We start from the raw sequence: 27,092 nt of genomic DNA, 5'->3' as shown, positions 1-27,092 counted from the left end.
CCCTGAAGGGTTCGTCCAAGCCCTTTCCCTGGCCTAAATCCGTGTCGGATCATCTCTTTGGCCACCATAACCGAGGCGTTAGACAAGAAAGGCTGGGGGCAGGGTATTCCCTCTTCGTGCTGCTCTGCCAGTACAATCTCGAAAGCTTGATAGACCGTATGTTCGCTCCCTTCTCTCGGTTCAAGATATGGGATGGATGGGTCCCGATAGATAGCATGCTCGTCTTCTCCATGGACCACGATCTCTCGGTCTTCATACTCAAACTTCACCATCTGGTGAAGAGTGGAAGGCACAGCTCCTGCCGCATGGATCCAAGGTCTGCCGAGGAGAAAATTGTAGGATGTATCCATGTCGAGCACCTGGAAGGTTACTTCAAACTCGACTGGTCCTATGACCAACAACAGGTCTATTTCCCCCATGGTATCTCTCTTGATGCCGTCGAAAGCCCTTACGCAGACATTATTGGGTCGGATTCTTCCGGTCCCAATTTCCATTCTTTGTAGCGTGGAGAGTGGGCAAATGTCAACACCTGATCCCCCATCCAACATTACCCGCTTGACATAGTAGTCCTCGCATTTAACTGTTAGATGAAAGGCCTTGTTGTGTGTTGCTCCTTCCGGGGGTAAATCATTCTTGCTGAAAGAGATTTGGTTGACGGCGAAGAATCTTTCTGTCATCCGCTCTAGTTGTTCAACCGAGGTTTCAACTGGCACATATGCTTCATTCAGGGTCTTCAGTAAGATCTTTTGATGCTCGCCCTACCTCATCAACAATGATAGCATGGACACTTGCTCGGGGTACTTGCGCAGTTGATCTATCACTTCGTAATCCGGCATTTTCATTTGTTGGAAGAACACTTCCGCTTCTTCAACGCTTACAGGCTTCTTTGGTGGGAAGCGCCTTTGTGTGGCGTTGTTCAGCTCTTGGGTATTTGAATACCTTCCAATGAAAGTATTTTCTGGAAGTTCTCCCATGACCTCTTTACCTTTGTACATTACCAAAGTCTTCTGATAATTCCACGGTACTGTGGACGAGTTGGTCATCGGCTTTTGTGGCACGCGTCCGATAACCACTGGCTCATTCAGCCGAGGTGGTTGAATCGTCCCCCGGACCACATAGGCCCCTTTTGGCACGTACATAGGTTTTGTCTTTTTGATCCCGAAGTTCTGCGTCTTCTCAGCTCGACCTCGTGGTATGTAAAGAACTCCATCCTTTACCGGTACCACTTTCTTCTCCACCTTCTTTTCAGGCTCGCTCTTTATAGCCTTGGCCTCCTCCCCCTTTTCTGGTTTCTGGTCTGTCTCAGGCCTTTTCCCCGTGTCGACAATGGCGATTATAGCTTTCAGAGCAGGGTCGAATTCCTTGTCTTCGTAAATCATTCCGATCAGCAGCCCATTATTGTGAGCAGGCAATAGATTGTTAGTCACATTTGGGATCTCCTCGTCCCTTAGCACTATTTTCCCTTGCTCTATCAAATTCTCGACCACTCTTTTCAATGACCAGCAGTCGTTTGTATCGTGCCCCTCGGCCCCTGAATGATAGGCGCATCTGACTCCAGCTTTGTAAGAAGGTGAGGTCGGGTTTTGCCTTGTTTGAGGGATTGGTTGCAGGAAACCCAACTGGACTAGTTTCGGGAACAAAGTAGAGTATGGTTCACCGATGGGCGTGAAAGTCCGCCTTCTGGGCGGCTCCTGCGGGCGGAAGTTATTCTGCGGAGGTTGTGGGTTATAGTGGTTGCGGTAAGGAGGCTGATTTCTGGGAGGTGGAGCTTGGCCTCGGTTGGCTTGTTGCGGCGGATGGGCATAAGGCTGGGCATTCATGACCATATAGGGTTGATGAGCATATGCCAGATTCGAGTGGGGGTAGTAGTGTTGTGGGGTTCTTTCTGGAAAACGGGGCCTGGGATTACGATATTCCCTTGCTTCTGAGGCTGCCATGGTCGTTTCTTCCTTCTTCTTCCCTCTTGCCATTCCCCCGGACCCGCTTTGGACGGCTTGGGAGGTCGCCCTTATGGCTTCTTGACTCAGAATTCTACCTATTTTCAGCCCATTTTCCACCATCTCTCCAATCTTAATTGCTTCTGCAAACGGCTTTCCCATGGCTGACATCATGTTTTGGAAATAGTCAGACTCTTGAGCCTGGAGAAAAGTAGTGACCATTTCTACCTCATCCATGGGAGGCTTCACCCTCGACGCCTGCTCACGCCACTTAATAGCATATTCTCTGAAGCTTTCTGAAGGTTTCTTCTTCAAATTCGACAGAGAATTTCGGTCTGGTGCAATGTCGATGTTATACTGGAATTGTTTCACAAAATCTCTGGCGAGATCATCCCATATATGCCATCGGGACATTTCCTGGTCCATATACCATTCCGAGGCTATCCCTACTAGACTTTCCCCAAAATATGCCATTAGCAGTTCTTCTTTTCCGCCGGCTCCCCGCAATTGGTTGCAATATTTCTTAAGATGTGCAATAGGGTCACCGTGCCCATCATATTTCTCAAACTTTGGGGTCTTGAAACCCACGGGCAGGTGCACGTGAGGGAACATACATAGGTCGGCGTAAGAGACGCTCTTCTGTCCGCTTAAACCTTGCATATTCTTCAAACTTTGTTCAAGGCTTCTCATTCTTTTGGCCATCTCATTTTGTTCTGCAATTCTGGGGTTCTGATCCTGCCCGGGTGCAAACTCGCACTGAAGCGGTGGTGGATTAGTGCTGGTAGTGAACCTAGTTGGTTCCATTGAGAATGAGGGTGATTGGAATGTAAAAGAGGATGAGTCAAAGCTTGGCTTGTACGCAGCAGGCTGTGCCGTAATCGGGCAGGGCAGTGCAGAAAAGATGTTCATGCTTGCATCGGTGGCTGACATTCGGGGATGAGGCTCAGAAGGCGATCCAGCAGAGAAGGCTGAAGTGGCTGGGTATCCGAATGGAGTAGCAGGATAATTTATGGGGACATTAGAAGTCCCGCTTGATCTGGAGAATAACTCAGGGAATCCGGGGACGACACTTGGCGGTTCTTTTCCGTTATTCCAGTCGTCCAGCATTTCCAACATACGGAGTCTTAGGATTCTATTTTCTTCCGCAGTTGCGGACTCAGGTGTGAGGACGGCTGAGATCGAGCTCTCCTCGGAAACAGGGATTGTTTGTAACGAAATTTCTGAAGACATTTCCACACTTCCTTTTGACCTTGTGCAGTAAGAGTGAGCACTGCTTCTCGACTTAACAAAAGGTAGTTGAACACTCCTCTTTGACCTCGTGAAGTATGAGTGTGAGGCCAGACTTTCACCAAACCAACCATCTTTTCCAAAAGACCCTAGAAGTACTCAAAGACAAACGCACGGTTAACTTGCAGCAAATAACATATAGGCAATCTCACGTTGGGCATGATGCACCTATACAGTTAAGTGGATTCCTACATGTTTGCGACGAGAGCATGCGTCGTTCCGGCATTTTTCCTCTTATTTCCCCCTATCTTTTTCTTTCTTTTTTTTTTTGTTTTTCTTTTATGTTTTTATTTTGCAGTAAAAGAAATGCGACCGGATTCGATGAGGATTGCCTACGTATCACGATGCCTACGTGAATCAGATCATTACGTAGTTCAAAACACAAATGAAAGAAACACACCTTTTATTGTTGAAACGGTCTATTACAAACTACATTTGCAAAAGAAAAAGCAAACTTTGAAAATAAACCTAGACTCAAAATAGACTAAAAATCACCCTATTGGAAAAAACAGGCAGAAGATGCCAAGATACAGACTTGACTTATGAGTGTATTATGGTTTTGAAAATTGGTGTCCGCGGGGCATCGTTCGGCCTCGTCGCGGTCCTAGGCGTGAGATCCCCTTCAAGTTGCTCTAGCTCATGCATGGTCTGCTTGACATAACCCATCACTGCCGAGAGGACGGTAACACTGGTCATGTCCTCACATCGTAGGCATCGTCTGGTGATGGCATGGGCAATGGCCTTGATCCTATCTCTGGTTTGCTTCTTCTCTATGAGTAGGCGTTTTATCTGATTGCTACATATCTTGAATACCAGAGCATCCTGTATATGCTGATGCTTCAGTTGCCGTACTTCTAACTTCATCTGGGCCAACAAGTCGTACCAGTATCTGCTCTTAATTTGGAAATCCTTGGCCTGATTAGCTGTTTTGATCTCAAGTGTAACCATCTCTCTCTTCATTTTAGCAACAGTTTTCTCGTGGTCGCCTTCCAATTGATTCAGGTATCGGCGATGCTTATCTGCTCTTGTATCCCACTGTGCCCTGAGCTCTGCTATGACGTTTTCAGATCTCTCTAAACCATCTTGCCATTCCCTGATTTCACTTTTTAGCCTTTTTATCAACTGCTCGTCTGATTGACGCCTTGGCTGTTTATCCGCATCCACCCTTATCTGTTTGATCTGGGCTCTAAGCATTTCGTTTTCCTGAATTAACCTCTTCCGCTCTCCCAGATTGGTAGCAACTTGCACGTTGTGATCATATTTCAAGCTTTCCACTTGTTGCTTCAACCTGCTGATTTCGGCGCAATAGCCTCTTTCTTTCGCTAACCAATCCCACTACTTTTGCGATGATTCGGCGAAATTCAGGATGTGGGGTCTCTTAGCCGGCCTTTCATGCTCAAGTTCCCTTCTATACCATGCAAGGTAACCTGGCGCCGTCTCTCCTTTGGCTCGATCCCGCACGCAAGTATCTGATTTCAAATATTGACACTCACTCCAGATTTGGCGAATCTTCGCTTCTGGGAATTGTCCGTTAGGACTTATCTCAACTGCTTGAGTGCTAAGATCTTCCTCATGAGGTACTGTCTGGCATCTTCCGAACTGTCTCAAAACTCGGCAGGGTGCGTAAGGTTGAATGCTCTTAAGCCCCATCAGTAAGAAATGAGTTTTAGCTGCCGACATATATAGGATCTCATCAACAGGCAACCATCCTAGCGTCCATTGTATTTGGCTGGCAGTAAGAGCTTGAAAGAACGAGGTCCATGCCAGGACTCCTTTGGGCAAACTGATCTCTTTGGTTCTCGTGTAAGATTCTTCTATGCAAGTCTTTTCCGGGGAACCATGGCTCAAAATCTCGGAATGATGGCAGAGGTGCTCGGTCATCCATATCTGTAGGAGCAAGTTACAACCTTCGAAGAAATTTCCCCCAGCTTTACAAGCTGTAAGAGCTCGAAAGATGTCAGATACCACCATAGGCGCGAGAGTACTGTCACTTTGCGTGAGTAAAGTGCTGACGACCCCGGATATCTTCAAATCAATGTTTCCGTCTTTCCTTGGAAATACCAGAAGGCCCAGGAACATCATCATGAAAGCTACCCGTCTGTGTTTGTCCCACTTCTGACGAACACCTTTGCTGCACAGTTTGTTGATTGGATTATTGAATCCCCCCTCATGACCGTACCTATCATATATGAAGCATGGAGTACAAAATCCGGCTGCCAGATCCGGGTTGTGGACCGTTCTGGGTATCTTCAATGAATCTAGGAACCGATGTACCGTGACAACTCTTGGGGCGACCAAGTATTTTTGCCTCAACGGAAGTTCAGCATTCCCGATGTACCCGGCCATTTCTTCCAAAGTCGGGGTGAGTTCAAAATCAGAGAAATGGAAAACATTGTGCGCCGGGTCCCAGTAGGTAACCAAAGCTCTTATGATATCTCCCCGAGGCTGGATTTCCAACAAACCCACGAGACCTTTCAGATATTTCTTGACCTCATTTTGTCCTTCAACACCTAGATCATTCCACCATAGCCGTAACTTGACAGGGATTTTGGTCATTATTGAAAAATGTTCATTTTGCATCGTGCTCATCCTGCACATTTATTAAGGTGATTTTAACAAAAATGACTTGACTCAATAATATTTACAACGGGGATCAAGTTTTAAACACGGCCCTTAAGCGCTTCGGGGACAAAGATTTTAAGGCCGTGTGTGTCAACTGGACAAAAATACTAAACAAGACCCAAAGGTGGCTATTTATGCAAAGTCAGCCTTCCGGCGTCCTTTTCGGGAACATTCGGCTATTTATGACAAAACAGCATTACCCGATTTATTTATGACTCTTTTTTTAAAAAACATTTGACACACATTTTTCTTTTTTTTCTTTTTTTTTTTATTTATTGATTTTGGCTACTTTAGCAAAAATGGGGTCGAACCCGACGAGGGTTGCCTACGTATCTCACATCCGGTGAGAATCAAACCTGCGTAGTTCGGTATATAGAGAAAAATCACTTAAACCCAGAAAGCTAGAATATATTTTTTCATTATTTTCTTTTGAAAAGAGATAAAGACTAAAGAAAAATTTTTATTTTTTTTTAAGGAAATATTTGGACTATTAGTCTGAATTTATAAAGGAGGTACTACGAAAGAAACAACATCTTTTTTTGAATTATGAATTTTCCGTTTTTTTTTTTACTTTTAAATAAATACCCTTTTTTTGATTTTGAAAGTGATAAAAAAGAAAAAAAAAATTATATGTTTTTTTTTAATAAATCAAACTAGAAGACAAATTTTGGTTTTATTCTTTTTTTTTTAGAAAAATTCCGGCGAGGTTTTGACACTACTTGGACATTGGTTATTTTTCCAAAATAAGTAATTATCTCCCTTCGCTGCTATTTTTCCCCCTTTTTAGAAACCGGTCAGCATGCGGAACCGAAGCAAATAAATGCGCAAAACAAATAGGATGCAGCAGGATGGTCTTTTCATTTCAGGTTGCCTGCCCTAGACAGACTCAACCCCTGTGTTGAGTCCCCTAAGTCAAATGCAACATGATGCAAATAAGCGTTCCTATTAGGGATCCGGCATGAAGTTTCGTTATACTAGGTTTATAACCTGGGCATTTACTCTAGACTGTGTACCCGAGCGGACAACTCGAGTCGAGGAGGGGGCTACGTACCGGGGACCCGCGAGATCGTCCGGCTTTGTAACTTGTCCGACCTCTTTCTTATTTCAGGTATTGACACTAACAGAATAGGGAGTCTCGACCAGCGAGCTTCTCCCCGGAGGTAAGAAGAGAAGGGTTTCGGCACAGTTTATATACAGTTCAGATAATATCAAAGCGGTAAAAGACAACATTTAGCATGTTATGCAAAAACATGTAATAAAGATCAGATAATAAAGCCAAATATAACAATTATTCTAAGCTCGAATTCTTGAACCCTGAACCAGTGGTTCTGGGTCCATCCCCAGCAGAGTCGCCAGAGCTGTCACACCTCCTTTTTGCGCGCCCGCCCCGAAGGGTAAATGCGCGAGGGGAGTTTTTCCAATTTAAGTGACAATATTCGAAATGGGATTATTTATTTAATTCAGAGTCGCCACTTGGGAAAGGTTTGGTTTTTGGTGTCCCAAGTCACCGGTTTATCTTGAATCCCAAATCGAGGAAATTTTCGACTTTTCCAAATGAAGTCTGCGAACCAGAAATTCTAAGTAAGGAATTCTGTTGACCCGAGGGAAGGTGTTAGGCACCCTCGAATCCCGTGGTTCTAGCACGGTCGCTTAAATTGTTATAATGGCTAAATATCTGATTTAAATACATGTTGTGACTTATGTGCTTTTATTAAGTTTAAACCGCTTTTATTATTATCATTTATTCTTATAGAATTGCAACATCGTGAAAATGCATCTCGAACCACGTCACAATCAATGCACCCGTAGTTATCAATACATTTCGACTCTGTTGAGATTTGGATTCGGGACACATCAATGTGCACCCGAGTTTAAGAATGTAATTTAATTAAGTCGTGCCTAAAGGGCCTAACGCGTTATTATTTTTGGGAAAGGCCATGAAATTTACTAAGCGGCCTGTCCTGAATTCTAAATATTTATTATGTTTAGTTATTGAGGGCCCCGCAATTTACATTTTTATTTGGCGAGGCTCGTCTCTATTTTAGAAGGATATCCTAAAGCGGCTACATTTCTAACTGCGTTTGTCTAAAAAGAGAAGAAGAAAGATATATGTTAATTTAATTATATACTTCGGCCTGATCCGGATCCTTATCAATTCCTGATTAATTATTTACAAAGTGGAGAGAACATTATACTTCAACGGAAGATACCTTAATTTGACAAAGAGACTACATGCGAGCTGACGAAATGCTATACTTGCATTCAAACATTTCTTGAATTGAATTTAACTAGACTTATTTAGGCTAGATTAAGGGAATTAACTACTAGGCGTTATTACTAATAGGGATTCGAACGCGCTTCTATATACTGCCTAGCGGGTCCTGATAAAGGAAACTAAAAATAAAACAGAACATCATTGTGTAAAAATGGAAGTACTCTATCGTATGCATATCATTATAGCTAACAGGAATCTGGTCAGTCGCTATGTCAATTATCCGTACATTCTGTGTACTGTACAATTACATACCTCGTAACAACAAACAACTATAAACTAAGACGCAAGAGACTAGAACTCAGTTAAGCATCAACTGATCTTTTCCTGCTATTGAAATTTACCAACTAATCAATTATATAGAAAGAAATCAACATGCCATGAGTATTACAACAGACATTTAAACTTCTCCAACTTTTCATTTCATGCTTTCAGACTGTTACAGTTACACCAATATGGGACTTGAAATGTGTACCTAGATACTGAAATGCAAAGAAGTAGTGGAAGCAGAAGAATCAGCAGCAGCAGCACAAGAATGGTAGTAACAACAAAGCAATACAGCAGCAATGACAATCCCAGGCCAACAGACCAAAGCAGTAAACCAATGGTACAGTACTCAATGTTTGATTTTTTCGAAACTCAGAGGAAAATCCTAAAATCTGATAGAAACAAACCAAACTGGATGCTGGATTTTAGACACGAAAGGATGAGGAAAAGTAGTGTTTTCCAGTCGAACAAGAATTTCTTTTCTAAATCCCCCTCCTGATTTCCAAAATAAACTCTCTTTCTCACTTAGAAACTGATTCTGTTTGGTTTTAGCTTCCCTTTTGTGTGTGTCTCTCTCAAGGTGTATCTGTATCTCCCTTCTATTTCTCTCTTCCTTTCAAAAAATTTGTCCTTCTCCCAAAATCAAACTCTCTCTGTCTGTGTGTGTGTGTATAAAAATATGTCCCTGTGTGTGTGTATGTTTCAATGTCCTCCCCTAAACTGATGGAAGTCCTTCCCTTTTATAAGCCTAAAATCAACCCTTTAACAGCCTGTTCGACAATCAGAACACCCCTCCCATGTGCTATCCTCTTTCCAGATTCCACTTAGCTATTTAAATATAAACAAACCCCCCCATGATATTCCCTGCAGTCTTACTCTTTTAAGTGAGGTTTAATACTTCTTAAACTAAAGCAGGGTATGGACAGCAGGGGTGTGTTTTGACAGCACATGCTGTCAAACTATTTTAATTCAAAAAGGGCCTTTATGCACATGTTGTGCACAAGTGCACATGCTATCAATTCATATTGCAATTAGACAAAACCAATCCCTTTACATTTCTGATTCAAATACATCAAAGGTAAGTAGCTATAGTTGATTCTTAATTCAAACAATGTTCAGCAAGACAAATCAAGTTGTTACCATTCAAACAGCTAAAAACTATTTGACGACATGTATCGAATCGACTATACCAGTTACAACATACACAATCAAAGCCAAGGATTAGAATCAAACAGTATCAACAAGGGGTCAGATTTCACATGTCAATACAGAGGTTAACTTGGGGATTGATTACTCAAACAATTTTGATTCAGTCAACTAGGCAGTTCACATACACACACATTATCAGTGAATGAGGAAACATTCGATCAAACAAAAGGGTACAGGCAAGGTGGACAATCAACAGTTGATAAAATTCAAAAACACGAATTAAAACAAAACATGAACAGACCTTTAATCAGCACATGGAATAAAGAAAAAGGAAAACAAAACTCACCTTAAATCCCGAAAAATCAAAGAGCCTTAGCTTGGATTCGAACAGGCCTCTCTTAAGGTTGAACGGACTTTAGACGAAGTGTTTCTCAGATGAGAAACATTTCGATTAAAGTCCATCAGACCTTAATCTCTTAGCTTAAACAGGCACGGAACAGGCACGAGGTTTGAACCTAATCTCTTAGTTCAAATAGGCATGGAACAGACCCTTGGCTTAGCTTGGATTAGACCCTAATTTCTTGGTTTAACAGGCACGGAACAGGCACGGAACAGGCACGGAACGGACACGAGGACCCTAGGGTTCAAAACATCAGATCTAGGATTCGTGTTTCCCTGGTCAGATTCGGACCAAACCAAGCATGGTTTGGTCACGAGGGAGGTTCGGGGACTATCTGGTATAAAACTAGAGTCAATCGGTGTAAGTTAGGTTCCGACTCGAATCTTCAAATGAAGATTCGAGAAGGTGGGAGGGGATTCGAAGTGTGTGGTTGGTGGATTTGGGTTCAGGACGGTGAGGAGCATCTATGGTGTTAAGGGTGGGGTCACCGGCGTCCATGCCGCCGGCTTTCATGGTGAAAGTATACAGGGGCGGCTAGGGTTTGAAGGTCTGAGGTCTGGGGTGAAGACGACCTAAGGCAGGGGGTTCGGATAGGGGGCAGGGTAAAGGTTATAGGTTTATATAGTTAGTGAGGGGTTGATTCCTAGCCGTTGGATGGGGTACGATGAAGGGTCAGGATCTCTTGGCTGGTGGGTGACGGTGTCGTTTCATCCTAAAGGGGTTTGGGTCGGTCCGGGTGGAACGGGTCGGGTTTATCAGTGGGTTATGGGGAAGTGATCTTGGCCGTTGATCAATCTGAGATCAACGGCCCAGATCAGGCCAGGTTAGAACGGTGTCGTTTGGAAGCTCTGGGTATCAGCTGGTCTGGACCGGGGCAGGCTCACGTTCTGGGCTTGATTTGGGCCTCAAATTTAAAATGAAAATGAGCCCAAACTGATTTTCAACCCAATTCTGCATTCTCTTTTATCATTATATTTTTTATATATATTTTTTATTTTAAAAACAAAACCCAAATAAATCAAATTAAAATTAAATAGACACTTAATACAATTATTTGCACACACATATTAAAATATTTGAAGCAGGTAAAATCAAACAAAACAAAAATCACGGACAAAGATGTCTATTTATGATTTTCTATTTAACAACCGGATTACGGTTCAAATTACGCATGACACATACATTTTTTGTATTTTGTTTTAATAAAATAAAATGGGCAAGAATCATAAATAATTAACAAAGCGCCATGTAAAATCCAAAAATTGTACAGCATGACCATTTGTTATTATTTTATTTCTTTTGGAGCGATTGTCGCGTAAAACAAAAATCACGTGCTCACAATACTCTCAATATTTTCTAATACATAATAAATGTTACTCCCTCTGTTCCAGTTTATGTGAACCTATTTCCTTTTTGGTCTGTTCCAAAAAGAATGACCCATTTCTAAATTTGGTAACAATTTAGCTTAAACTTACAATTCTACCTTTAATGAGAAACTTTTATAACCACACAAATACTCTAGAGCCCTTTTTGATTTGTTTAGCACCACAAATTCCAAAAGTTTTTATTTTTTCTTAAACTTTGTGCCCAGTCAAACAGGTTTACATAAATTGAAACGGAGGGAGTATTTTTTTAGCAGACAAACAAAGATAAAATATCACATAAAATAAAACAAAAAGAACATGTATCATCAGTTCAATCTACCACTTTAGCCATGATACATAAATCAATAAATCAATGTGATTTGATATAAACACTTTTTGTGAATAAATTCTCAGAGTTGAGGCTAAAATGAAAAGGAAAAAACAAGTGTCACTAGAATATTAAGGATGACGAAAGGGAGTTTAATTTGGGTTTCTCATTGGAGCAGAGTGAAGGTTAGACAGACTTTTTGGGGTGGGTAGAAATTGGTGTAAGGTAGTTGGACATGCAAACTGATAGAATATCTGGCATCAGGTGTAACCCTGATTCTCAACTTCATTTTCTCCCCTAATTAATTTATCTGCCACTCGTATCTACTGCCACGTTATGGAAAACTTTACTTCCACTTGATTTTTAATTTTTATCATAGGTTAACAATAATGGTTTATTACTGGACCCTAGAGGAGAACTTGAGAGGAGAAACATGTTTTTCAAATACTCTACGTGCATGTAATATAATAGACTAGTCCTGGATTCGCCTCACGTTCAGAAAAAACTATTGGCCTAATTTCACTCAATTAAATAAATTATATCCGTACAAAACTTATTAATACTCCTCCGATGGCTAAGAAGAACCTTTTAAGTTCATAAGATTATGCAATATATAAATCTAAACCCTAGTGAATGTGTCATTTTTTAATTAAAGGGTATAAGTAAGCAGTAGCTAGCTTACATCATCCGGTGGCATTATAATAATCACCCGACAAATGAAAATATAAATCTCCCTCGTATATACACTATCTTTGTCAATACGGTAGCTGTAATAATCATATACTATAAAGATTAAAAAAAGACTGAGGAATTGGCTGCTTCTTCCAGAAGTATGGTACATAGGAAATAACGCAGCTTGACACCATATATAATAAGCAGCCTCTTTGTATCCGTACTTTAATTAATCCCCTCACAAAATTAAACAAAGTTTCTATCCTACAATGGAGGAAAAGCTTCCTCCAGGGTTCAGGTTCCATCCCACAGATGAAGAACTCATCACTTTTTATCTTACTAACAAAGTTTCTGATTTCAGTTTCAATGCTAGAGCTATTGCTGATGTTGATCTCAACAAGTGCGAGCCTTGGGACCTCCCTGGTAACTGTATTTTCTTTTGCATCCTTCTCTTTGATCATTTGCTTTAATTATTCTTTCTCTTCAACCCCTTATACCACAGTCAACAAACAACATAGAAGCAGTGGTGGAGCTAGACGAAGGAAAGGGGTTCAACTGAATTCCCTTCGATTCGTTAAAAGATTATTACTATGCAAATAGTGAATTTTTTCGTTATATATACACTGTTGAATCCATTTGACATGGGAAAAAATTCTAATGAAGTAGTCAAAGGGGTTCAAATATCGCTTTAATTAGGTCATACAAATCTGAATTATTTGTAAAGTCGGCTTATATAATATTGTAGCATCTAGCATGATGATACACTTAATTAGTTGATTCCTGCAGCATTTGCTTTTAGTTTTTACCTATTGATTTTTCTAAAGCGATGTAGATCCAGATCTTACTGTGGACTAATGTATTTAAAAGCATAATATACCATGTATTAGGAAATTCAAATTTGACAAGCACTCATGGGATGGATCGAGATTTTCTATGTTTTTCTTTTGACATGAGAAGAAAACCAAGGGAGAACAAAAATGAGATAAATTTCTTGCTTCTGTTAATCTTCTTTCATTCTTTTTCTTTTTCCAAGAAAAAACACAGTTTACCCTAAATATAGTTAAATAATATGCAAAAATTGCGTCTGAGTTTATACCTGCATGTAAGAATGCTTATTTACCTATCAAACAAACAGAAAATGACATCCTTCTTTTGCAAAAGCTCTCTGGATATTTTTTTTTTATCAATATTGCAGCTTGTTTACTAGTAGCATTTTTTTATAATCTATGTTGACAAACATGGCGTGTCAAAGTGGAGATCCAGGAGAATAAAATGAATGGAAATTCTTTCTAACTAAATAAGCTCAACAAATAGCAACCACTATGTCAAGAAAAATAAAAAACTAAAAAAGAAACAAAGATGTTGTTGCATGAAAATTCGAAGTAATAATTTAGCTGCTATGTTGCTCGAACTTTCTAAAATATTGTCAGCTGATATTTCTGGAGAGTCCGCACAACAAAGCCTAGCTGGCTATAAAGATAATGAAATATTGACATTATATTGTTATATTGAATTGTACAGCTAAAGCTTCAATGGGAGAAAAGGAATGGTATTTCTATAGTCTTAAAGATAGGAAGTACCCAACTGGCCTTCGCACAAATAGAGCAACAGAAGCAGGCTACTGGAAAACAACAGGTAAAGACAAGGAGATTTTTCGTGGAGGAGTTCTTGTTGGGATGAAGAAAACCCTAGTTTTCTACAAAGGAAGAGCTCCCAAGGGTGAGAAAACCAATTGGGTTATGCATGAATATAGACTTGAAACCAGACTTGGTTTCAAACCTTCTAAGGTAATGTATAATTACTCCCTCTGATTCATTTTATATGATGTAATTTGACTGCTTGTGGCATGTAAGTCAAATGTATACAAACTACAAAAAAAAAAAAAAAAAAAAAAAAAAAGTCTGGTGCACTAAGCTCCTGCTATGCACATTTCTGCAAGAGGCTATTTCCATGTCGTGACCCGTGACCTCCTGGTCATAGGACAATAACTTTTCCATTACGCCAAGGCTCCCCTTCAAACTGCTAAAAGTATTCTTTTAAATAAATGGTGGTAATAGTTTCATATGTTATTTTATTTTACATAAGTGGTGGTGAGGCTCTCAACAAGTCATTTCATTAAGAATAATTTGGGATAAAAAAAATTAATAATTTTCAATAAGTGAAAGGTGATATTCTTCGTGAAACAAGCTAATATGGAAAGTGTGTCACATAATTTATGACAGAGATAGTAAATTACTAAGAAAGTAAAATAAAACTACTTCATGTCCACATAAATTTCTTGTACAGACATTTAATATTCTTAATCATAAGATTTTTGTCTAAACTACCCTTATTCTTTTCTTATATTCTACTTAATTAACATGCACTCTACTAATTGGAATGGTAATAATTTAATTACTTAAAAATGGCATTTTGTTGTTCTAAAATATAAAATATTTTGGAACAAAACAGCTACAAATATTTTAAATTGAAGGGAGCAATAATTAAGTTTTAACTTAGCACCTCTAGAAGAAAGGAATAGATCTAGTACTCCATGAGACTGATAGAGGATGGCCACTCTATTTTTCTGGATTTATCATTTATACTAGCATTGTTAAATGTGTTTATTCTGACGGTGTATATAACTTAAATTTTTACTACATTGAATCACACTTTCTTTTTTCTTGCTTTCAGGAGGAATGGGTAGTTTGTAGAGTGTTCCAAAAGAGTTCAACTATGAAGAAACCACAGCCAACATCATCTTCTCCACAATCCCTAGAGTCTCCTAATTGTGACACTAACACAATAATTACAAATGAACTTGGAGATATTGAGCTACCAATAAATTTCAACTGCCTAGCCAATTCATCAAATGGGATGATTAGCAACAATATTTCCTTGCACAATTACAACAATGAGAATATGAATATGAACTTGGCTTCTAGCTTGTTAAACAGCTCTAATCTTTCGTCAGTAAATTCGTTGCTTTTTAGGGCATTACAGTTAAGGGGCTATCAACCAAGAGAAGCTACAACTACTACTCAAGATTACTCATTTATGCCACCTATACAAGGGAACGATTTTAGTTTTAATTTTACTAATATTGGGGGACCTTCTTCATCTATGGTGTTTGATAATTCTGTCCAGCAGCAAGAGACACAGGAGCAACCGTACAAATTGGACTCCAATATTTGGTGAAGAGCCGAGGAACGTAACTATGTACGTACGTTATAATTAGTCTTTAGTAGCACAACTAACTACAGCTTTGTAAAGGAGGAGTTGGAACCAACCAAGACTATTTGATGGAATTAATGCTTTTAGATATATTTTTACTGTCAAGTCCATAGGGTAAAAGTCTATGAGACAAAAATAAGTCAAAAACGTGGTAAATTTATGTTATTTAGTCTTTGATTGACATGGGAAAATCCCTAGTCTAGTACTTATATCTTTTTTTTACAATCATATTAAGGTTCCACATCTACAGTTGTAATTTATGTGGTGGTGTTTGATTGAGCGCGAAATTTAAAAAAAAATAAAAGAAGAAAGACTTTCAAACTTGTAGTATAAGCAATTCACAGATATTTATTTGGCTATAATCATCTTATTGAGAATAAAATGAGAAGTTTAAAGTTAAACTATTTTTAAATAAGAAAATATAACATTCTTTATTAGAAAAATTAAAAAAATATGGCACATAAATTGAGACAGAGGGAGTAGCAGGGGCGGATTTATAGCTCCAATTATGGGGCACGTGAACCCATGGTGTCTCCTTCAAACTAGGTATTTTATGTACGTATTTTTAAAAATTAGTCTAATATTGTCTTTTAGCACCCATTCTCGCAAAAGATTGAATGGTGCACTTGGTTGAATTTTGAGTTATTTACCTTGAGGAACAAGGATGAGTAGTAAATAATTCCAACATGAGAAAAAAGTCGGCGTTAACTCTCAAAGAGCTTCAATTATATATGAGAAATTATAAAGATTATCAAGTAATTACAAGTTATGTCTATCGATATGTAGTAACTCATAATTTGGTAAAATGCATGGTAAGTAATTAATTTGCTATTACATGTTAAATTATATTGATAATCTAAATCGCATACAAAATAGCTAGGTTGTGGCTATGTTTTAAATACATTAACACATTACAATGAATATTATGTTTCAACTAACAACTGCCCTAAAAGTGGCTAGTGGTGCACTTAGCCCTTTAATTTTTCCAATCGTAGTTTTACCAATGGAATAGAGAATTTCACTATATGCCCCATTTAAACTCAATTCACTACTAGAAATCAGTTGATTTTCGTCCGCTATTTCCGACCGAAATTGATTGAAAATTGAAAATTTCCGATCAAATTCTGACCGATTTTAATTGGACGGGAAAAAAATGGTCGCAAACGTGTGCCGACCACAATTGGTCGGAAATTTCTGACCGAAATTGGTTGGAAACTTCAAAGCGTTGACTGTCAAACCTCATTTTCCGACCGAAATCGGACGGAAATTATTAAAAAAATTAATTTTTAAATTTTCGGCCGAAATCGGTCGGAAATTTCAATAATCTGGAGAATTTATTTGAAATTTTCGACCGAATTCTGTCGGAAATTATGAATTTCTGGGGGAAAAATTAATTTCCAACCGATTTCAGTCGGAAATCTGGGTAAAAACTGGACAAAAAATGCCTGCTTTTAAGCTACACCACCTGCTAATTTAAGCCAATATACATCCTATAATGGCAGCTTACATTGCTGTCATTTAACCATAATTTAAAAACCCAACAAAATAACAAGTAATAACCAACAACAACAACAAATAACCAACAATAACAACTAATAACAACCACAACAACCAATAACCACAACAACAACTACTAAAATGTTCAATAACAAAATAACAATATAATCATCATTCAAATAACCAACAACAACAAAATATTGACAAGTTCAAAACTTTGTTTAACAATACACAACATTCAATGAGTTTTTTATGTAGATCTCCATCTTCACTCCTAGGACCTTCATTGCCGGCACGTGGGGAAGGAGGAGGAGTCCGGGGAATGGGGGAAAGCACCACTAGCAAGAAGATTGGCCAGCTGACCTTGAAGGAGATCAAATTGTTCGGTCCTCCTTTCTAATTGAACTTGAAGGGTATCAAATTGTTCGTCCCACCTTTCTAGCTGAACTTGAAGGGTATCAAATCTCTTCTTTTCTCTAGCCTTGGTCTCTTCAAGCCCTGCTGTCAGCTTTGCGATCTTCTGTTCCATGGACGGTATAGTCGAACTATCAATCGTCCTGAAACGATTTATTTGAAAGGTCGTATGCTATCCCCTTTTTAGGACCACCGACAATATCCAACCATATCATCTCCGCTTCTTCGTTTGAAATGGGCGGTCGCTCTCCTTGCTCATTCGGTGGCAAGCTTCGAGTGTACTCCTCCAAATTTATCTTGTAGCGACCCTTTATTTAGAAGATAGAAAATTACTAACTATATAATATTATAAACATTTATAGTAGTTATGAAACATACATGTGTAGTCTCCGCCCGATCCTCGACCCATCTAGTTGGATCTGTCGGTGCCTTCTTCTTGCGAATGTGAGTCTCCATGAAGAACTCATCATGACTCATCTCCCTTCTCAATTTTTTTCCTTCAAATATAATAAAACGTGTTAACGAAATTAACATATATAAATATAGTTCGATAAAAATAGACCGAAATATTCATTGTCTGGATATGTTGGATTTTAAAGTCCAAAATATTCACTCTCATATAATATTAGTCTTACATCTGTTCAATAAAACTTATTTTTTACTTTGACAATTATATATTCTTTTATCACATGACACTCTAATGACACTTCTCTATTTCAATGTATTTAGCTATTTTAATTTTATGCGTAAAATCTTCTTCTATCGCACTGCTAACAAGCCAAAACATTTGAATTTTTTGCATTTAGGCATTTCCCATCTAGCCTCACCTCAGCTTCACTCTTCCTATATTTAAGCTATATACATGGTTAATCAATAATGTATTACGGTCAGTTTCTCATGCATTGTTAGATTTCAGCTATAACTTGTTAGGAGAAGTACTATCAATTTCATAATATATAAGCAGATGCTACTGTCACACCTCCTTTTTCCGCCCCCGCGGGGGTCGTAGGGAGTTTTTTCCAATTAAAGGACAATCGAAACGGGATTTGTTTATTTATTTCAGAGTCGCCACTTGGGAGATTTAGGGTGTCCCAAGTCACCAATTTAATCCCGAATCGAGGAAAAGAATGACTCTGTATTACAGTCTGCGAACTAGAAATCCGGATAAGGAATTCTGTTAACCTGGGAGAAGGTGTTAGGCATTCCCGAGTTCCGTGGTTCTAGCACGGTCGCTCAACTGTCATATTCGGCTTATTTATCTGATTTTAATACAATTATAAACTTATGTGCAAATTTTATTTTTTTACCGCTTTTATCATTATATATATTTTTTTTAAAAATGTGAACATCGTTTAAAAACATGTCTTTGGATTGCGTCACATAAAATGCACCCGCGATCCGGAACGTATTTTTATTCAATGTTTTGGATTTGGATTTGGGTCGCATGAAATGCACACCCGAGTTTAAGAAGGTAAGCTTATTAAAATGCGCGCCTAAAGCGACTAGCGTATTATTATTTATGGGCAAGACTGTGGAATTCACTAAACAGTCCATCCCGAATTCTAAACACTCAATTAAATATTTATTGAGGGGCCCGCAATTGGTGCATTTTATTGGGCGAGGCTCATCTCATTTTATTTTTAAAGGACAATCCTAAAATGCCTACATTTTTCTCTTATTAAATTTGTCTCTACAAAATAAAAGAGAAAATATCTTAAATTATTTACATACTTTATAGATGGATTTTGAATATGATTCATAAATCTGAAATTGATGCAAACCGGACAGTCTGTTGCCACTGCGGGCCCAGGCCTAACGTGTATGACTTAAAACTAGACCTGGCCCGTCTTATTCACATGTTGCTACCTAGTTACATTATACGAGGCATGTTCTCAGTTTGTCAAATTAAAAAAAAACTTAGCAATCTAATTTTAATCCTAAACCATTTACATGCTGAAATTAACCAATATTATTTAACTAAACAATATTACTACCCAGTTCCTATTAGATGGCCTATTCGTTTGATGACTCGACGGAGTTACTACACCATTTGCTAACTACATGATTCTGATTTTTTGCAAGCTAAATAATTTGTACATACAAATAAAATTCAGAATATAATTAAAACAAATTTAGAATTTCAACTCTTCATTTTTCGTATTCATGCTTCATATTTCGGATTACAATAACCAGCGTGTTAGTTGTGTACCTGATATTGGAAGCAAAAGAAAATGAAGATGAGAATCAGCAGCAGTAATAACAATATAGCACAGCAACAACAGTCCAGCAGCAGTAACAACCCACGAACAGAGTTTGCAAACCAGTGGAGCGGTAATCCAAAAACAAAAGCTTCAAGCTTTGATGAAACAACAACAATTAATTCTGATTTCAAACAATGAAAGAAAGCAGAAGATTTTTTTTTAGTTTTTTTTTATTTGAAAGTTTGAATATTTTTCAGAATTTTTCTCTCTTAAATATTCAGCTCTTTTTTTCTTCCTCTCTTTATCTGTCCGTTTTTTTCTGTTCTCTCTTCTATTTTCGTCTTCTCTTATCTGTGTGTGTTCTCCCTCTAAATCAGATTCAAGACCTCTATATATCTCATCCCATAAATCTTTTAATCAATTAAAATCAACCCATTTTCTCTACCAAACCCATTATCTTCCCACTCATCCCCATTACCTTAAATAAATATATCACACCACCCCATTATATTTTGTCCCCCATGCCCAACATAAACAAATACAAGATTCCCCCACACTAAAATTTGTCTTGTCCCCCCTTTATATTAAACAACTATATCACAACCCACCCCATTACATTTTGTCCCACATGCTTAACATAAAGAATCAAAATAATGTTCAATTACCAAACTACCCCTCCGACCTTATTGCAATTACCATTCTACCCCCGAATGCAATGCAATTTACCAAATTACCCCATCAGCTCTAAACACTCAATTAATCATAACTTTAGCCAAAATATAGCCCATATGACCAATTTCTACACAAATTCAAACAACAAATCACATGAACATGATTTTTTCAACATTTCAACAACAAATCACATGAACACAAATTGAACAACAAAGAACAACTAAAATTTGATTGAACAATATTTTAGCAACAAACAATCCTATTTTCGGATTCAACAACAACAACAAACAAGTATATTTAGATTTCTAAATTCAATAATATTGAACTTAAAATCAACTACTCTAACAACATTACAACAAACAATTCCTATAAACAAGATTATGAGACAAATTCAAGAAATAATCATAAATGATAAACAAGAAATCAAAACTATACAAATTTCGGATTCAAGAACAATTAAACAAAGTATGGACATGAATTAAATTTATTTTGAACAAAAACAACATGACGGATTCAAATGATTAAACCAACATACTTCCCTATCACAACTAAATTCTTTTAGGCAAATAACAAAACAAAACCTAAGAAGAAACAATTATGAATTTAAACTTGAACTTAACAATATTAACCATTTCTGGAAAATACATAAAATACATAAAACAAATTGAGGAAACAATTAATTAAACTTCAATTTGTATCTAACTAACATTAAACTAACAACATTTACCTAAACAATAAAACAAACATGAAATAAACATGAAAAATTCACCAAATAATGAACAACACAAACATTTGCCGATTTTAGATTCGAGAATATCAAAACGAAATACGGACAAAATAAAACTCAAAATCTACTAACCGGATCGAACGAACTATGTACGGACTGTTTTGACGAACCTCGAATGGGAATAAATCTGTCCGGACTCAACGACGAACTCAACGACGAGCTCACCTCCCTTTTAAACTTGATGAACTCAAAACGACGCTCGACGACCTCGACTAAAACTCGAATAAACGAAATGGTGGCAGCAGCATAGCTGAAACAAAATAAACTGCTCGTCGTGGCAGCAACGCAGCAAAACAAAGTGGGTTTGGACGTAACGAAGCAGGAGCGTCTGGACGTAGCGAAGCAGGAGGAGGGCGCTATGGTTTCTGCAACTTCGCTGTAACAGGAAAGGGAACAGGTAATCTCGGTAAGAGGAGGAACGAGACTCACACACTATGTGTGAAGTGCGAGAAGGCACTCCGCAATGTTCCTCGCATATTCAAGACCGGTTTCAGAGAAGGGACTGAAGCAGCACCAAGGAAGAAGACAGCAGCAGCCATGTGCGATGGAGGTCGAAGCTAAGGCGGCAGCTACCATGGGTGTCGAGCTTCAAGCTCGACGCCGGAGAATACGAAACAGTAGCCATGGGGTCTGTTTGGATGTAGCAAAGCTGCTGGGCAGCGACTGAAGAAGATAAAGCAGCGGACGACGACATGTTTCGTGGTGGAGCTTTGGTGTTGAAGGACTGTGGTCGTTTGGGGTTATGTCCGGCGGTGAGGGGTTGTTCGGAGGTGACGAATGTGGAGTGGGGTTTGCTTGGAAGCTTGGCTGGCTGCGTGGGGGGGAGCATCCATGGCTGCTTGAGGTTGGGGGTCGTTTGGGGAGAAGACGAGAGAGAGAGGAGGGGGGCGGATGGGATTAATTTTAGGGTTTTCTTCTTCCTTTTTTTTTATTTGTTTTGTTTTTTGTAAAATGTAAGATAATAAGATGTTGGGTTATGGACTGGGTCGACCCAGTTCGAAATGGACTGGGTCGTTTGGGAAGATTGGGTATTTTTTGGGCTTGTGTCTTGAATTTGAAGAAGATGCCCAATTCCGACTTTCTTTATTTTTTGCTCTCTTTTCTTCTTTTATTTTTCTAAAAGTAAATTATAAAAATACTTAAACTATTATTAAGAACTAAATTAAGTTATAAAAGCGCAAATTAACTCCCAATAACAATTCACGCACAATTAAGTAATAATTAAGCATAAAATTGTATATTTGGACATTTAAATGCTAAAAATGCAAACGATGCCTATTTTTTGTAATTTTTATTTTTTGTAAAACAAAATTAATTACTAACAAATGTAGGATTAAATCCTACATGCAAAATGCGATATTTTTGTATTTTTATTATTTTAACAAATAAACATGCACAGACAAATACAAATAATTATTCAAAATATCACAAAATATCACAAAATTGCACACCACGGAAAATTATTTTATTTTTGAATTTTTTGGGAGTAATTCTCATATTGGGCAAAAATCACGTGCTTACAGCTTCCCTCTTTGCCCGAAGACACGAAGGATTTTCGTGCAAAGATAAAGCGAGCGATTTTTGCCCATCTGAGTACTCCTTGTGAAGCATTTTTTGAAAAAGATTTGACCGAACCTTTGCTTCAAAGGTTTCCTACATATCCTGGGCTAAACAGGAATCAGGTCAATGTAGTTCGGGAAATTTTGGTAGCTGGGACTACCGTGGGACTGCAATGTTACTGTTGTTGCATGCTATTACTACTGCTCACCGATCTCCTTGTTACACCGTACTTAAAAGAAATCAAGAAGCTAGGCTAGGCTGCAATTTGTTCTTGTTGCCTTGCTTTCTTGTCTGCTTGCATTTCTTACGGTGCTTTTCTTCCGATGCTTTTCTTCCTTTTGACACATGCACTTGAGTTTTTGCTGGGACCTCTTATTGCAACCTTCTGCTTCCCAGTGCAAGGAATTTTATTGTTTCCTGCTGGGGATTCCTAGTGTAACCCTCTATTTTATTGTCCTCTGACTTGATCCTGAAATGTATGCCTCTGTTGTATGGGCGGGCTCCCAACTTCAATACTTGAAAATTAAAGACTGAAATGTATGCCTCTGTTATCTGGGCGGGCTCCCAACTTCAACTCTTGAAATGTAAAGACTGAAATGTATGCCTCTGTTATCTGGGCGGGCTCCCAACTTCAACACTTGAAATGTAAAGACTGAAATGTATGCCTCTGTTCTATGGGCGGGCTCCCAACTTCAACACTTGAAATGTAAAGACTGAAATGTATGCCTCTGTTATCTGGGCGGGCTCCCAACTTCAATGCTTGAAATGTAAAGACTGAAATGTATGCCTCTGTTATCTGGGCGGGCTCCCAACTTCAATGCTTGAAATGTAAAGACTGAAATGTATGCCTCTGTTATCTGGGCGGGCTCCCAACTTCAACGCTTGAAATGTAAAGACTGAAATGTATGCCTCTGTTATCTGGGCGGGCTCCCAACTTCAATGCTTGAAATGTAAAGACTGAAATGTATGCCTCTGTTATCTGGGCGGGCTCCCAACTTCAATGCTTTAAATGTAAAGACTAAAATGTATGCCTCTGTTATCTGGGCGGGCTCCCAACTTCAATGCTTGAAATATAAAGACTGAAATGTATGCCTCTGTTATCTGGGCGGGCTCCCAACTTCAATGCTTGAAATGTAAAGACTAAAATGTATGCATCTGTTATCTGGGCGGGCTCCCAACTTCAACGCTTGAAATATAAAGACTGAAATGTATGCCTCTGTTATCTGGGCGGGCTCCCAACTTCAATGCTTGAAATGTAAAGACTGAAATGTATTCCTCTGTTATATGGGCGGGCTCCCAACTTCAACAACAACTTTAAAAACAAAATGCCATTCCTTTCTTTAGGTTGGCGAGACTTCAACAACTTTTTTTTAAAAACACCTTTCCTTTCTTCAGGCGGGCTCCTGACTTCAACCAATAAATCGCCATTCTGTTCTTCAGGGGGGCTCCTGACTTCAACCAACAAATCGCCATTCTGTTCTTCAGAGGGGCTCCTGACTACTTAAAATTTGAACTGTATTCCCTTATTCTCCAGGTGGGCTCCTGATTGCTGGGGATAATACCACTGGGGAAGTCTCCTTTCTTCCCCTCCTTCAAATTCAATTTTTTTCTTTTTTTTTTCTTTTTTTTCTTTTTTTTTCAACACTGCTGGGGATAAAAGTGTTATCTTCTCGGGATAACGCTGTTGAGGATAACGCTGCTGGGGGAATTTTATCCCTTCAAATCGATGCTTCATTCTTCTGGAAGCTGCTGGGGATGATAATGGCTTTTTGCTTTTCTGAGCACAAGTGTCATCCCTTTATTCTGTCTGCTGGGGAATACTTCCTCCATTGAAACTTATTATGTTGGGGCAACACTGGTTCAAACACCACTTCCCTTGAGACTGGTGTTATCTTTATTCTTCCTCGAATGGGTACCTGACTTCCAGAAAATTTTCCAAATGAAAGGAAAATTTTCTGCCCCAGTTTGACAGTCTCCCTTATGGCATGCATTTCTGTCATCAATGCCATTTCCTTTACCTGTTTCAAATCAAACAAAATTTGTTAGTTTAAAACGTGGTGGTTGGTTGTGATACTCCTACTGGGATGGTATTCCTTTTATCCTTCCTTGCTCTGCGTTCCACAACTTGTTGGGGATGATATTATTTGCTGGGGATAATCCCTTTCTGCTGGGGATATCCCTCTTCTTTTGTGGCATAGCTCGGAAATTGGCCTTTCCCCGACCTTTTTGTCTAGTATGAATTTCCCAAATCATGCTCACTGCTCTCCTTGCTTTGTTCACAGGCCTTGGCCTTGAGGTTTATAACCTTTGATTTCGGCGAGGGTATCCCTCTTGACACTCGTCAATCCTTTTGTCAATTCCCTTTTGCTGGGGATATCTTTCTTGACACTGGCCTTGTGCTCGTTCCTTGCTGACTATACCACTTGGATGTACTAGCCATATCTCATCTTGCATAATTGGAAAGCTGATGGCCTATTTTGAAGTCATTTCCCACTGGTTCTGACCAAACAGACTCTACTGGGGAATTTTCTATGAAAGGAGAAAGATAAAAAGGAACAGAATAAAAGACAAAGGAAAAAGATGACTTTTTAACAAAAGAAACTATAAATAAAATCTATCAAACGCAGACACCGACTCTAATGGTCATGACATGCATATGTGGCCTATCCCCCATCTGATTCCCAATCTTATTCGACTTGTAGTGCCCGAAGGGTTTTCACTATCAAGCCTCTCTCATTTTGGGTTTTTCTCTCAGCTTTCATCGCCTTATGGTGTCCGTGAAGATTTTCACCGATAAGACTCTCTCATTTGTATCATTTTCCAGCTGGGGATTTGGAGTGTTGCCGGTATGACTCTCTCTGCTAGAGATTAGAGTCCTTTCTACTGTGGAACAGAATGTTATGTTCGCCGGTAAGACTCTCATTTGTCTGACTTGGCATCTTTTGCAGACTGATCAGAAGGTCTTTCTTTGGACCGTAATGTGGGTTTTTTGGATAGGCTTAGAAAGAAAGGGTATTAAAGGCTCAAAAACAAATCAATTTGGGGTTCAAAATTACAACCTTCGAAATCATATTTGTTTATAACAAGCGCAACCCTTGCCCCAGTTTCTTGCTTGGGGATTATTTATTATTATATTTTTTTTAATTTTTTGTTACACTATGCACACCATGCACACTATGCACACTATGCACACTATGCACCCTATGACCGAGACGTGAGGCGCCTACGTATCCTCTTTGAGGAATCAGGTCAAACGTAGTTCCCAATTCCTCTGTTTTCATTTGACTTTCTTTTGTTTTTTTTTTATCATTTTTTTCTTTTTCTTTTTCGTTTTTTTTTTTTGATTTTTTCTTTACCTTCCAGGCTCGTATTTCCTAGTCGTTGCTATTGATTCCGAACGAGGGGTATGAAAGAAAATAAATAAGGCTCAAAAGGGGTAACAAAGGATAAAGTGTTTAGGTAGCAGAACAAAATGCCTTCGTCATTCCAGTCTTTAAAACATGCCAAGTGCAAACAACACAATTGAACATAGATTTATAGTCTCTTCTGATGGTGCTGGACTTGACAATTGTGTTAAACACTTGCTTTTTCATTTTGTCATTTCTAAAGCACTGCTGGGCGACACTCTCATTCTCATGAACGACCCTCATGCCAATTTGGCGAATCTTGCATTTACCGGTTTTCTTTATGTTTTACTTGCCTCAATTCCACATGACTCGGGCTTCAAATAATCTCAAACCGTTCTTATTTCCTTTAAATGCTTTGATCACCTTCCTAGGGTTTTATGATCAACTTTTAAGATTAGGCCCAATATGTGCGCATGTCATGTCACGAGAATCAGCGCTGAACAAAAATGATAGAAGGATTAAACAAAAAAATGTCTGGAAACAATAAAAGACCGGCTTTTGTATTAGACTACCGGCGAAATGGTTTGAATAATAAAACAAACAAAACAACTAGAATAAAATCCTAACACAGCCTCGACAAAACTTAAACAAACTGATATGACAAACTGGAAAGATAAGAAGATTTGACACAAGACAATATTCGGATTACAACCCTAAGAATAATCCGGACAACAGAAATGACAACAAAATAAGCCACCACAAGCTTCTCTCTTGCTAACCAAGGAACGGAGCGTCCTCCCATTTTATCAAAGTTGGCATCTTTAGCCACTGAGCTTTGCAGTATTGTCCAGACCATTTCCAACTTCGATATCATTATCATCCGTCAACAAGTCCCCAATAGGATTTGAGTGCTTCTGCTATCAGGCCTGACCCCCGCAAAGTGTGTATTATTATGTGCATGTAAGAGATTCTGTGCGATGTTCTAGGTGTCATTACCACAAACCAACCACCTTCTTTCTTTGTGATTCAAAACAAAACAGATTAGAATGGACTCAGTCGGTCCTCATTATTAACAACATCTTTTCCTTTTTTTTCTTTTTTTT

At 38.8% G+C, this 27,092-nt stretch overlaps 1 protein-coding gene across 1 annotated transcript; it reads left to right on the top strand.

Moving 5' to 3' along the window:
• Nucleotides 1–12,545: 12,545 nt before the first annotated feature.
• Nucleotides 12,546–15,603, top strand: LOC104229016 (NAC domain-containing protein 100-like). The gene is made up of 3 exons (XM_009781579.2): nucleotides 12,546–12,721; nucleotides 13,820–14,085; nucleotides 14,972–15,603. Exons 1-3 carry the CDS (start codon nucleotides 12,568–12,570, stop codon nucleotides 15,473–15,475), a joined length of 924 nt encoding a protein of 307 aa, XP_009779881.1. The 5' UTR covers nucleotides 12,546–12,567; the 3' UTR covers nucleotides 15,476–15,603.
• Nucleotides 15,604–27,092: the final 11,489 nt, after the last annotated feature.

The sequence above is a fragment of the Nicotiana sylvestris genome, chromosome 10 (genome assembly GCF_000393655.2).
Source record: "Nicotiana sylvestris chromosome 10, ASM39365v2, whole genome shotgun sequence".
In the NCBI taxonomy this organism is placed as follows: Eukaryota; Viridiplantae; Streptophyta; class Magnoliopsida; order Solanales; family Solanaceae; genus Nicotiana; species Nicotiana sylvestris.
The sequence above is the reverse complement of the archived record's forward strand: the minus strand, read 5'-3'. Positions and strand labels throughout refer to the sequence as shown.

Excerpts from the sequence above, each read along its gene's own strand:
- LOC104229016 (XM_009781579.2), top strand. The coding sequence starts at position 12,568 with ATGGAGGAAAAGCTTCCTCCAGGGTTCAGGTTCCATCCCACAGATGAA. Across the intron at positions 12,722-13,819 it reads CGAGCCTTGGGACCTCCCTG|CTAAAGCTTCAATGGGAGAA; the intron begins GTAACTGTATTT and ends TGAATTGTACAG. Across the intron at positions 14,086-14,971 it reads TTGGTTTCAAACCTTCTAAG|GAGGAATGGGTAGTTTGTAG; the intron begins GTAATGTATAAT and ends TCTTGCTTTCAG.